This window comes from Physella acuta, unplaced genomic scaffold (genome assembly GCF_028476545.2).
Source record: "Physella acuta isolate Inbredline_101_S28 unplaced genomic scaffold, ASM2847654v3 ptg001069l, whole genome shotgun sequence".
NCBI lineage: Eukaryota > Metazoa > Mollusca > Gastropoda > Physidae > Physella > Physella acuta.
The window spans coordinates 25,543-40,049 of NW_026732586.1; the positions used below are offsets into that span (position 1 = coordinate 25,543).

The window sequence follows — 14,507 nt, forward strand, 5'->3', positions numbered from 1 at the left end:
AAACGTGCTTTTGTTTTGACTATGTTTTCTTGCACTAAAAGAAAGTAGAAGACACAAGTAAAACCAGATCTAGAGATCAGTAGATCTATGTCTAGAATTTATCAATAGTAGACATTCAATTTCAATATTTCGGGTATGGCTGACCAGGAAGAAGAAGAATTCAATTTAGATCCCGACGAAATCGTCCAAGTTATAGAATTGGGAGAAAATAATGGCAATCCAGATGACGACGATTCGCAGGAATCTGCAGGAGGTAGGCCTAAATAAAAAAAAAATATTAAAATATTTTAAAAATAAGTAAATAGTAAATAGTACTGGCAATCGACCCCCGATATGCTTTTATCTATTGTGCTGAAATGGTGGCTAATGAACAAGTCAGATGGGCAATGGAGAGAAACTTCCACCTTCATTCGCGTCAATGTTTTTGATGGTACTGCACATGCATGTATTTACAAACAAACCGCAAAACACCCTAGTGCAGCTATTAGGGTCACTATGCATGCACAGAACAGAGTTTCTTCCAGGCATCTCTTTGGAAGGGGGGGGGGGGGAGGGGGCAAAGACCCCCCCCCCCCCCCAAAAAGTCTACCGCCCCCCGAACAAGATGGATTTTATAAACATATACACTAGGTTGTCTTATTACAATTTTTTAATTAAAATTTTCTTTAACTTATCATATATCATTACAAACCATATCACTTACTGGTTAATTTGAGACCAAATTTAATGGTCTAGCTTAATTAGGGGCCGAGAAAACAAACAAAAACAAAATGACCTATTAACATCTTAAAATGCGAAACTCTTTTTCGCCATCAAAAGATATCAAAAAGTTACGTTGGTTTGTGTTTTCCATTCGTAGCATGATGTCATAGCAATTACGACAACATTGGGTATTTTAGTTACCAAAAAAAACCAAAACATTTTGTTAGAAATAAAACTTTATATTCATTATGTTTATTAAGGAAATATCAGACATATTTATTATAAATTCTATGTACAATGTACAATTTAAGACATTAGGCATTCCATGATGAATTGAACAATCAATACCCATGAAGATGACAATAAAATTAATATCCAAAACTAAAAATAGATCTGACAGAAATCTAGATCTAGTCCTTCTAACTGTAACGACAATACAGTATTATTAGGTAAGATGATAAATGAACTTTTTTTTAACTTTAAAATTAAATACTCTATAATTAATATTCTCTTCTGTAGTAGCATTAGGTTAGGCGAAGTTTTCTTTTTTTTTTTTTTTTTTTACCAGCTATGCGTAGTAAATCTACAGTCCTGTAAGCTTGCGTGAACTTAAAATGACCCTAAGTTGATTTACAATTTGCTTGGTTTATGAGGGGAGGGGTGGGATTGCCCACCGACGATCTCTAACAGCAATAGTTAATGCTGTGACGTATGTATGGCAGGCCTGCTGAACTCACGGTGAACCCTCGACCGTGTCAACATTTTTCTCCCGCAGACAAGAAAATGTAAGCAGTCGATCTCGCGAGCGATGCGAGCGACGATGTTTGGAAAATTTTGAATAATTATTTTATAAAATATTATTTCGTTCAAAAAAAATTTTTTTGAAAAAGAAAGAAAATAAAACCGCTCGTGGCATTTCCCATGTGAAACAATAAAATAAAGCACAACTGATTTACGTCGGATTCGAACTCGGAGATTCTAGGTCACCTACCGCACCGTTCTGTTTACTCTGCCACACATCACGATGTATTGGAAAATAAAATATTAGACATTTTGTATCAAAAGATTGCTAAAACTAAAAGGAAATAATTACTACTTCATTTATTGATATCATTCTACGTAGTAACTGAGTAACTGCGTAAATTTTACACACAATTCCTATATTTTTAACTAACACAACAGCATTAACGAGGTTGACCAAGTCTAAAAATAAAAAAAAAATTGCCAGTAGGCCTAATTAGATCTAGCACAAAAAGGCTCGGAATGAGCATTGTTTAAAATACAATACTAAGGCCTAATTAAAAACTACATATAATTTCATATAAATTATACAGTCGGGTAGGCCACGAAGTATTAATATTAACAAGGTTAATGACCGGTCACGAATTATGTTCAATGAAACTAACAGTGCAGTCGGCCTACTTGGCTTGCAGTGAAGAAAAAAAATCAATATACTTATAAAATTACTAATACTTTAATACAATAATAATGCCCACAATTTCTGCACATGCTAAAACTGAATTATAATTAAAATACTAGACTTAACAGTGCATTCCGCAAAAAACAAAAATTAGTTGTTTCTATCTGACAACTAGCGTAACAATGGCGTAACGTTGCTAAAAATAGCAGCGGCATGGTATTTCTATGGGGAATTGGATTTTGGAAGAAGGGAAGCAGCATCATTGTAATTAATCATGGTAAATATCTCAAATATATATTTATCTAGGAGCTGTCGAGCGCTGATGCCCGGTGGTCGGTCGTTTTTCGTTGCAGTTCAGTTCCTAATGAGAGTGCTCCATAAGAAATGCTTGTATTAATTATTACTACATATCTCGCAAATGTTTCTGGCATTTAAGCCATAGTATCCATTTCCTTAGCATTTCGCATTAAAATAGTGATGAGATATTGCTAGATTAGCAGTTTTTTCATTTTTTGTATATAGGACCCCCCAAAAACACTTAAAATGCGAAAACTAAAAGAGCATGACGTTTCAGGGTCAGGTTCTGACTTCCGGTTTTGGTAAGGAGATCGACTAACATATACACTTTTACTAGTGTCCTCCCACCCTGAAAAATGTTGACCACCCCCCCCAAAAATTTCAAGTGCCCCCCCCCCCCCCCCCCCCTGGAGAAAAAAGTCTAGAAGAAACACTGGCACAGAACTATTGAGTTTCATATCTTATGCTGACCAGATGTAGACGCTGGGGCAAAAAATCTTTTTCCAAGTAGTCACTTTGAATGAACATAGCATTAATTTTTACTAAATTAATAATAGTAATAAAAATACTTTTATAAAAAAACGAGCCGACCTACGGCATATCATATGCCACTATTTAGTTGTTTTATTTTCTACTTTTCAGTAATTCATAATTTGTGAATTCGACAATACCAATGCTGCCACTGAAAATATTTGCTTTAAAACACTATCAGTAGGTCGACGATACTACCCCCACCCTCCTTTCTCCCTAGGGAGCGCGCTTACAGCTTGTTTTCTAGCGTCTCCCAGAAGAGAATTATATATATAGATACTTTTAAAAGATCTTAAGTTAACAGATAGGACCTATGCGTAAACGTAATTTATTAAATTCTGCTCTTATTTGAGGCCTAGTCCGAAGTAGGCATATATAATACTAAGTATATCAGTCCAAAATTTTCCGCTGATAATTTCTCAGGCCTGCATATTCAAATTTATTGATAAATTTACAAGAAAGAAGGCTTATTGTTAAATATTACCGTTCCATAAAAATAATGTATGTTACATCTCTAGACCTCGGTTTCTTGGGTGTTGGTAAATTGCAAAACGTGAAATGTTGAGGGGGTAAACTGCAAGAAAAAAAATGTGAGACATACCTGTGGAATCACAGGTGCACGGGAAGACACAGTTTGCGTGGAAAACTTTTGTTTCATGCTTTTTTTTTAAATTTATAAACTAAACAAAAAGATACATGTTGCAGCCTACTGAAACATACAAATTCACTCCATAAAAAATCCTTGATGGAAAGCAACTAATCAAGCTCTTACATCAGGGGTCTCCAAACTACGGCCCGCGGGCCGGATGCGGCCCGCGAAGTCCTCTCATCCGGCCCGCGGAGATCTTTTTGTCCAAGGAAACATCGTCTGTTGGTGATGGCTGAGGAACTTTGCCCAGAAAAATCAAAGACATGCCTGGAAGAAACTGGCCCCCGAACTGAAATTTGATGGGTAATGCGGCCCTCGGACTGAAAAGTTTGGAGACCCCTGTCTTACATCAATTTAAAAAAAAATATCTTGATCTAGTGTTGATTTTTAAAATATATATCTTAAAATATCTTAATAATAACATCGTTTCCACTATCATCGCCAGCTCTCGTTTTTTTTTTGTCATGGGAGAAAAATCCCGCAGTTCATCAAGAGAATATTATTTAGACAACATTTTTTAAAATCTAGCACACTCGCATTTCTAGGAATTTGACAAACGTGTTTGGAGTCATTGTGAGTTCATATAAATAACAATTTAAAAAGTGTATAGCATGATCAACTGATACTGTCAGTGTCCTCACTTTTATTTTTTCCCTAAACCAAGTAAAATAAAACAAACTAAAAAAACAATGTGTGGGCATTGTGCACTTCTATAAGCTTATAGTTATACGCTGAAAAAAAATCGCTGGTGTCAGTAATAGTACCAAATTTCTTTGCAACAATGCAACATATGTTTGTGGCGGCAGAGGCTTTGAATACGGTGATGTTAAAAACCATAAATCAGACGGCCTTTATGTTCCACACAAAAGAAAGAAATTGATCTATTTTGGGCAGTTTGAACAAGGTGGTATTTAAGTCAACACAAAAGATGGGCAAGTTGAAAAATCATCAGTATGTCTAGCGAAGTTTTAACAATACAAGTCTACATCATATATCACTGTTGGTAATATGTGAGACAAAAATGTCATGTGAGATGGTTTTCGCGCCCTTCTCGCAGTTTACCACCTTGATGTTTCACATCTCACAATTTACCAATATCCTGTTTTCTTTATGACAAAGTCACACAAATACTCATAGTGGGCGTCATATTGTTATAAGCCTAAGCTTATGTGGACTCACAATGAACCTATGTACCTTTTTCTTATTGCTTGGTTTGGGAAAAAATGTGTTAATTTATCAATTTTATGATATGAATTCTCCTCATTATGAACTCACAGTGACTCCAAGTACATTTTTCATATTACTTGGTTTAAGGAAAAACTAAAGTGACTTTGTCCGCAATTCAGATATAAATGTTTATGCACTGAGGTATGCTCAGGGCCTACTGCTATCTGAAATAATTTGAATGCTAGTATTATCAGAATGCAAAATGATAATAATTTGCGCTGATTTATGTTTATGAGGCAAGTTAAAGTTCAAATTACCATTTTGATATAGATGAGAATGAGATGGACACAGAAGAAGCAGCATCTGCACCTCAACAAGATGATTCTTCACTTACTTTCATAGGTCACAAGGACTCCTCTGGTTAGTTGCAGCTAACGTTACCATTATTTCATTTTTTTTTTTTAAAATGTGAAAAATAAAACTGTATGTATCGGTCAAAGTACTCCATTCTCCATAGTGAGATAAAAATGGTAAATGATACGTGCAATAGGTGTTGTAAGTTACATTTATATTAAAACATTTTTATAATTGTTATATAGTTATATCAGTGGCGTAGCGAGGTCGGGTGTCACCCAGTGCGGCACTTAATGGTGTCACCCCACCAGAGGCGTTGCAACCCTTCCCGGGGACAAACTTTCAAGTGTTCGATTTGCACACACACACCCCCCCCCCCCCATCAAGTTTTTTATTTGCACCCCCCCCCCCCCCTCAAACTTACGATTTGCACCCCTCCTCAAGTTTTTCACTATATATTTTGCTATTTTTTGCGTTGGTGTCACTCCCCCCCCCCCTCGCTATGCCCCTGAGTTATATTGAAGTTATTATATAGTTCTATTGAAGTCAAATGTTTGTTCTGTTTTGCAGTGATCTGTACAAGAGTTAACCCAGTCTTCAGCAACATTGCTGTGACGGGTGGACAAGATGATCAAGCCTTAGTTTGGAACACACAGGAAGGTTCCATCTACTTTCAGTGCAGAGGTAGTCATGAGTGTTTCTCATTACACTAAATTTAAAGAAAAAGGTGATTGGGGCTGTAAAATCTGTGTCAGTTTATTTCATTAGGGCATTTCTTTATTATGATCATAGAAATGAAATGAATTTTTTAAATAAAATAAAAAACTTTTCGACAAGTTTTAATAGTATTAACAGTATGTAAAATATATGTAACATACTTTAAAACATAAACTTTAGGTCTATTATACAAATATCTATTTAACCCTTTCACTGTGGTTTGCTTTTGTTATCTCTTTCTGATGTGTGATTTGAATTCTGCAAAGCATCATTACCGCACAATGTGTAATAATTTTTTTATGCTTGAATTTGATGATGACGCAAAATATGACTAGAATTCTATGACAAAACATACTTGCCATGTGCAGTGAATGGGTTAGAATTTAATCTGAACCTATCTTTTTTTGAAAATTACCTTTTCCTGAAGTCAGTGTTGTTTTTAAAATGTACCAAATCTCAAAATTCGAAAATTTAAATCTTGTCCAGGTCACACCGACACCGTTTTAAGTGTCGGCTTCAGCCATGACGGCTCAATGGTGGCAACAGCTGACATGAAAGGTATGATCCGAGTCTGGAAGGTGGACTCCGGCACTGAGCTGTGGTCCTTTGATGCTGATGAAGTTGAGGTAAATTGCATTAGTGATTGGATTATACAACCTAGATTTGGTATCTAATCTTGTTCTGTAAAAAAGTAGCTGTGTTAAATGTTTTTATTAATAAAATTACACATAATTTTAGTTTAGTATTGAAGTATATATACTCAGGTTTTTCTGATAATTATCTAACTTAAATACTTATTTCTTGTTCTAAAAGGAAGCGGTAATAATATTAATACATTAACCTTTAAGGTTAATTTTTTTTTGTGTTGAAATGTGGGAATCATTGGCAAAAATATTTTTTACTTCCATTTTTGTTTGATTATTGTCAGTTTTTGTCTAGTGTATAAAGTCAAATGAAATACCTATCTGGAAAATTGCTAGAGACTCCACATCTAGGTTATGCTGTTGATGGGTTACTGAATCCTTAGTATTTCAGGCTCCCTGAGCTCATCTCTTCCAATAGATACCTGCCATGGGAGAAAGGGAATACCGTATACCATTTCATACCCTGGCCACGTCATATAGGGAAATCCACACATTTATATTTTAATAGTATTGTTAATGCTTCAAAGCTTAAATTTAAATAATTTATGTAAGGTATCCTTTAAAATCTTATGGTCCATGAGACAGGTGAAGTTGTGTTCACCTGTTTTAGTGACCCCAGCATGTGAAGGGTTAGTGTGGTCAGCTTTATGCCCTCCTGCCTTTATTTACCCTCATGATTCAAGGCTAATAAATATATATCCCTGCCTTTTATAATGCGTAGTAAAAGATTTTATAGTAGCATTATCTTTGTGTTTGTAGTGGATCCAGTGGCACCATGCAGCCCCCATACTGTTGGCAGGAACCAAAGAAGGCCAGGTGTGGATGTGGAAGATTCCCTCAGGAGACTGTAAAACATTTGCTGGATTTGGTCCGAGTGCCAACTGTGGGAAAATACTGCCAGATGGTGTGTGACTTTTTAATATAGTTGTTGATGTAATGGTCTTCTGTTTATTTTATACTAAGCTTATGTACTTTCCTTTTTTTTTTACAAAACAAAAATCATTTATATTCTTTAGGTAAGCATGCATGTGTTGGCTATGAAGATGGCGTCATTAAAATTTGGGACCTCAAGTCAGAGCAAGCAGTTCACACTGTTTCAGGTCAGTAATAATTTTAATATTTTTTTCTGATTTATGAACTGTTGCAAACTCAATATATGACTTTTTAATTTTTTGTTTTGGTACTTTTTTCATTTTAGTGTGGTTTTTATAGTTTATATCAGGCCCAGTTACAAATATATTGACCCTTTTGTGTGTGGTGCAGCCCTGTGCGCCCACAGTCGCCCAAAATATAAATAGTACATTTATTTACCATTAGTAAAGTCTTGTTGCTAATGAAATTTTGAAGATACAGACAGAAGCGGGAAATGATGTTTTATTAACATTGTTTTCTTGTTGTTCTATCACAGCTAATTAAGTGTATCATATCTGCCCTCTCTATGAATGGGCTTAAAAAAAAATTAAAATTATTTACTGAACTTTAATATAGCGATAAAATATTAACAATTTTTTTTTTTTTTAAATAATTTAGACTTGAAATTTTTACCACAATATAGATATTAATTGACTTTAAAAATTTCAGTCATAAAGTTTTATTATAATATGACACAAATTATTATTTTGATGTTTAATGACCATGATAACAAAATGTTTAAGTTCAATTAAAAATCCATAGGTCATGAAGGTCACAAATCATCGGTGTATTGTATAGACCACAACAACACAGGGTCTTTGATTATGTCAGGTTCTGGTGATATGACAGCTAAGGTTATCAACACAGCTACAGGAAAAGTAAGTTTCTTTTACAGATAATGCATTGAGTTATTTGGAACTTTAAAATGGGAGGTGGTGCTTTCAAGTTATTTGTTTCCTGGTATTGCTCATGTTATCTGTAGCAGCAACAACCTGCGCAGAACAAATATGAACATTATACTTGGTTGCCCACCCAGTAATTTTATCACCAGCACATTTTTATTAATAGCTACTGTTTTAACTGCTTAATCATTAAGTTAATGTTATTTTTTATTACTAAAAAGTTTTTTTATAAATTTTGTATTTTCCTATATTAACAGGTTGTATCAACCTTTAAATGCAGAGAATCTGGAGAAGAAGAAGATTCTGTGGAATCTGTTGGATTTTCTTACATGTAAATATATGATAGACCTAGTTCTTAACCTTTTAACACCTAGGCTGTAACGTGTTTCTCACTCCAGTCCTAAGTCAAAATCTTAACTAGCGTGCCCATCCTTGCGCATTGCCGCTGTCTCAGAAGAAAGACTGATGCAATATTTTAAGAGGGCTTCATTAATTCATAACCAATCCTATATAGACGCATGATCTTGTTTTCTCAAAATGAGTTATTTAAATGGATCATATTTGTCGGGGCACGGGTTTGCCCACACTACTACACCAGGGCGTGCTGTATGAAAGCCTAGACTGTACATTAATCACATAATAGTGAGGTAGGAAACACTGATGCCTGCCCAGGTGTCAGGGACGTAATGGGATGCTCCAGGGAGCCCATGCTCTGTTGAATCATCAAATGTCAATATTGTAGGGTGCTCTTTAAAACCAAAGTAGGCGCCATAATGCTCATAAGATAGCCCGGGGCGCATAATCGCACCCTGTTAGGGCGCTGGCGTATGTAATTAAAGTAAGTAAAGTTTCCCTTTCAAACCTATCGGGCAAGTGAAGTAGAGTTCACTTGTTTCTGTGACCTCCGAATATGAAGAGATAGTGTGGTCAGAACTATGCCCAGCCGCCTTTACTTTCCCTAACATGAGCTAGGTACCCATCAGATTTATGTGGACTCAGGGACGGTCTACTGATTTGATCCCGGGTTCGACCTCGAGATTTACGGGTTTGCAGTCCAGCTCTCTACCGCTAAACCACTCCGTCCACTGGCGTATGTGCTTGACTATAATACCCCATCTTATCAATAGGCTATGGCACTTGTTAAAACAGCCATATTGCTCACAGGGGAGCCCTGGATGCTTTTGGGTCATGCAATCGCCGGAGCGCTTTGGCTGTGCCTGTTGCAGTTTTGCAGCTTAATATAGTAGTACCTATTACCTGCTACGCAGGACATGCTAAGATAGCTGCTGTGGAACTGGGTGCCAAATTGTGTATTGACAAAAATAGCACTGCCCATAAGAAGTTGTAATTTTTTTCGCAGATACCTTCTCAGGAGTATTCTCATCAACTCCCCAAAATTTCATGGCACTCAGATGAACGATGTCAAAACACATCAGATTTTTTTTTATATATAATATATAGAGAAAAATCAAATTACGCCCTTGCGAAATTTTAGATTTTTTTCCACAAAAACCTCTCCAGGAGTATTCTCAACAACTTCTCAAAGGTTAATGGCCATAGGATGAAAGATGTAGTAGTGCATAAAGGTCAACCCACAAACAAACAAATATACTTTAATTTTTATATATTTAGGATGGGGTGGGTCTTTTAAAAAATTCACAATAAAATGAACTTCATCAACAACAATTATACTTGTAAAAACGAAAGTAAAAGGGACAACACATTTAATAAAATGTAAATAAAGTCTTAATTGCATTTAGTTGAAAAAAAAAAATTAATTATTATATACGTTGACACCGTCGTAATGGTCATAGCAAAGCTTACTTCCAAGGCATTCATAAACAAGCACAAAATTCATGCCATTCTGACAAAATTTTGAATACTTGACACATATTAAAAAATTTCTCTTTAATTCAACCCATGCGCAATTTTGGAAAGTAAGGAAAAAAATATAAATAGATATAAAAAAGTAGAGTCTGCTTCACAACCACACAACATACAAAAGTGGCATTTGGCAACATCAGGAGTTAACTGGTTAAGAGATGTTTAGAATTCTTATATTTTACAAAACCTCAACCAAATAAAAAACAAAAAAAAAACGTTTTATTTGATTGTGTGAATTACTTTTATTTTTCCTGCCATTTATTATGTAGTCCTTCATGGTTTTTAAAAACATCCATTAAGGCAACACAAAATTAATTTTTTTCTGGGGTCATTAGAATTACATATAGAATAACTTTTACAACAAAAATGTCTTTAGTAATTACTACCAATTTTGTTTTGCAAGACCATGTATTAAACGTTCTATAATTAAATCTTGACTATTCAAAGTTTATTGTAACCCTGCGAACTATGTTGTCCACAGACATGACTATGCTGTTACTGGAACACTGGGAGGAGCCCTTGAGATCTGGGACCTGCCCACACAGTCATTGAGACACAGCTGTGATCACCCAGTGAGTTTAAACTCTTGATGTTTATTATTATTTATACTGATTTATCAATGTAAATCTAGTTTAGGAAACTTTTTAAAAAAATTTTTTTGCTAAAAGTTTGGCTGCCATGTTAAACTTTCTTTTCCTTTATAAAGCTATGTTTATTTTATTCAGTGTTATTTGAATATTTCAATATGTGTAATATTTATTCAACATTAATGTATACAGTTATTTTCGTGAATAGAATTAAACACTTGCAATTCTTTCATATATACCAACAACCTCTCAATGTTAATCCACAAAAGAAGCATTTGTTTTATTAACAAATTGCTTCAGATTAAAACACAACATTTTTGTAATTTTAAAATTTTTCTCTTTACATAAAAATGAAACTAATACACAAAACAAAAGAGAGAAATAACACTTTATCTTCTTATTGTGTATCAACAAGCCTCTTTAACCAGAACACATAGTGGCATGTGTGCATATAGCTTTATACATATATATATATATATATATATATATATATATATATATATATATATATATATATATATATATATATATATATATATATATGTAACTAGGGGAAGTTACCAGAGACATAAGAACGCAGTACAGCGCTGTCAACTTTGACACGACTGATGTAATAACGCAGGTGTTGGCTGATAACGATCAGAAAGCCAAGGCGTAGTATCTTGGGAAGCGATACGAGAAGAACGCAATACGGTCTGTCAACTTTGATGTGACAGGATGCAGATGGCTTATTAAATCGGACTGTACGACAGAAGCGGCGTAATTAACATTCTGATGCAACGATTAGAATCGATTACGATTACGATTATGATAGAACCGAATACGATTACGAATACGAAGGGGATATATAGGAAGGCGACGGCTGAGCTCGCGGTCGGTGTCTCTCTCTGTCTCTCTCTCTCGATCAGTGAGGCAGTATCAAGTTGGTTATTGAACGGGTTAGCCGTATTGTGTTAAGAAGGACGATAGACATGTGCATTCAGTTATGTGAAGACTAGTGAGGACTGTTGGGGGTCAGTTGATTCAGACTATTATTGTGAAGCATTCCTTTTGATTCATTATATTATTGTGAAGCATTTCTTTGATTCATGTAATAAAAGGATCAATAGCGAACCTGCATCTTCGAGTATCTATACTGTGGTCGATGTTGTGTAGAATGAGTGGTTAGACTCGGTAACATTTGGCGTTGTCGAGCAGAACTCGTTAACATTTGGCACTACAGGCAAATAGCCTCGTTACATATATATATATATATTTTTTTTTTTGTTTTCAGTATGGCATCGTAAAAATTTTATGGTCCAAAACACTCCCCACTTTCTACACCTCATGCCTTGATGGGAACGTTAGACAGTACGACTCAAGGAATGGTCAGATTGTTCGGACACTACAAGGCCATGCATCGGCCGTGCTGGATTTCGATTTATCTCGGTAATCACAAATCATTGTTTTATTAACTGACTTTTTTTTTAATCTGCATATTATTTATCATAACCGCATTGAACGAAGTCTTTTAGATATTGATTATGCTTATTATGTAGATAAGGTCTAGTATGTTAAGAAAAAAATATTGTATGGGAATTGTACAGCACTTTTTCAGGGATGTTACTTTTACAATTTTTATTGGAAATCAGGTTTTTTCTCTTTGGGCTGTCATTTTCTCATAATTGGTTGGCCGATTTTTTGTTTTTTTCGTATATTTTTATACAAAGTTATAAAAGTAAAAAAAAAAAAACGAATTGTCATCTACGGAAACGGCTTATATTCGCATTTTACACATTCCTATTTAAATAGGATTATATTTAACCTATCTATACTAGATACATTTAGGTCAAGATCCTATAGGCCAGGGGTCTCCAAACTTTTCAGTCCGAGGGCCGCATTAACTATCAAATTTCAGTTCGGGGGCCAGTTTCTTCCAGGCAATTCTTTGATTTTTCTGGGCAAAGTTCCTTAGCAATCACTGACAAACGATTTTTCGTTGGACTAAAACATCTCCCCGGGCCGGATGAGAGGACTTCGTGGACTGCATCTGCATCCGGCCCGCGGGCCGTAGTTTGGAGACCCCTGCTATAGGCTATTGTTCATTACTTTGTTGTCAAATGGATGATGCAATACTCTTTTTTTTTCATTTTGATGATTATGCTAGGCTGACAGTACTAGATAATAGAGGTGTGACTTATTGAATTTTGTCAGACTTCCTAATTTTTTTGGATTTCATGAATTTTTATTCAGAATTTTCTGCTATTTTCTGTTAAATATTCTCACACAAAAAATTTTGAAAAAAGGATTCTATAATTTTGCTATTCTTTAAATGATAAGAACTTCTCCCAAGCTCAGTTTTTTTTTTACCTTGATTCACATATACGCTGTCGATCTGTAATTTATCTACTGGTATTTCAATGTTCCCTCTGTTTTTAAAGTTACCCACTACCGTTTCACTCTGGTTTCCATTTAATTTCAGAACCTCAAATTGTTTAAATCCCTGCTAAAGGGCATTAGACATAATTATTGAAACAATATCCAGCTACCATTTTTTTAAAATGAACAACAGTGACAAAACATTTCATTTAGTAACATTAGTAAGCACCCATCAAAATTTGTGTATAGTAAAATTGCATAAGACTTGTAAATATATATTATTAATAAAAATGTACAATATATTTTGAAACAACACAATATTGATAAAGGTAAAAAAAAATTACATTTCTAAAACCTGGGCACTATTTTTTTGCTATTACAATGAGTCTATATCATTTTAAAAAATGCATGTGTAAAAATAGCTTATAATGCAATAGTGTGATAAGTGTAATTTCTTTTAAACAATAGTATGGAAAATTAATTTTTTTTTCTGTCATGAAGAACAGCTACATATCAAGAGCTTTAAACGGACAATAAATTTACACAAATAAATGCTTGAAATAACAATTATGTATGAGACCAAAAAAACAATGATTTACAAACCAAGGTCTGAAATAACAAATGTTTTAACTCTTGCAGGGATGAATCCATCCTTGTCACATCCTCGGACGACTCAACAGCCAAGGTCTACCAGCTTCAGAGATGACACATTTTAAACCAGAAATAAAAGTTGAGATCCATGCTGTGTTTTGTTTATTGCGTTTGTTTTGAGGTTTGGTAAAATGTATCACTACATTTTTTATGTCCACATTTATGGAGTATGATGACTGTATGGCACAACTGCGAACACAGAATAAGTCCTGAGTTCAATGAAGATCTACTTATCTGCTTTGTGTATTGTTTGGTGAACAAGATACTGTCCTGTTACAGTAGCAGTTGTTAAGGTTATGGTTATTTAAAGGTTTCAAGAATGACATGCCTACACCCTCAACTACTGTTTAAAATACTGTAGACTACAGTTGTAGACGAATCTTGATGAACACTGTCACTTTTCTCCTAAATTTAGTTTGTGTAAATTCCATACTTGATAGACAAGAATGGCTTGATATCTCAGATTGGCTGTTCTAATGGACGTAGACTCAAGAGACTACAGTAGGAAGCCATAACTTTCAATGTTCTGAAAAATACATTTTTAATAAACAATTAAAATGTGAAATTTGGTGCTGCTATTTTAAAACTTACTCATTATGGGAACAGTATCCTTGCTGAAGGATTCTATTGGTCATATTTAATTAACAATACCTTTTAACTGGGAAGATGTTTTTTGGTAATACCCTTTTTAACTAGAATTTGTTTATCAAACGACCAGATGAAAGAATTTTA

At 34.6% G+C, this 14,507-nt stretch overlaps 1 protein-coding gene and 1 long non-coding RNA gene across 3 annotated transcripts; one reads left to right on the forward strand and one right to left on the reverse strand.

The window, feature by feature from the left end:
- Window positions 1–24: 24 nt before the first annotated feature.
- LOC131955485 (angio-associated migratory cell protein) lies at window positions 25–13,864 on the forward strand. The gene is made up of 11 exons (XM_059319617.1): window positions 25–253; window positions 5,097–5,186; window positions 5,691–5,804; window positions 6,324–6,463; window positions 7,241–7,385; window positions 7,498–7,581; window positions 8,156–8,271; window positions 8,553–8,626; window positions 10,661–10,751; window positions 12,040–12,194; window positions 13,764–13,864. The coding sequence occupies exons 1-11, from the start codon at window positions 136–138 to the stop codon at window positions 13,828–13,830; spliced, it is 1,194 nt and encodes a 397-aa protein (XP_059175600.1). The 5' UTR covers window positions 25–135; the 3' UTR covers window positions 13,831–13,864.
- On the reverse strand, window positions 3,441–6,906 carry LOC131955487 (uncharacterized). Of its 2 annotated transcripts, none has more exons than XR_009388863.1 (3): window positions 6,799–6,906; window positions 6,253–6,449; window positions 3,441–3,524 (listed from the first exon to the last, which is right to left on the reverse strand). It is a non-coding gene; the product is annotated as an uncharacterized LOC131955487 (long non-coding RNA). The 2 variants fall into 2 exon arrangements; XR_009388862.1 differs by lacking the exon at window positions 3,441–3,524 and adding an exon at window positions 5,693–5,829.
- Window positions 13,865–14,507: the final 643 nt, after the last annotated feature.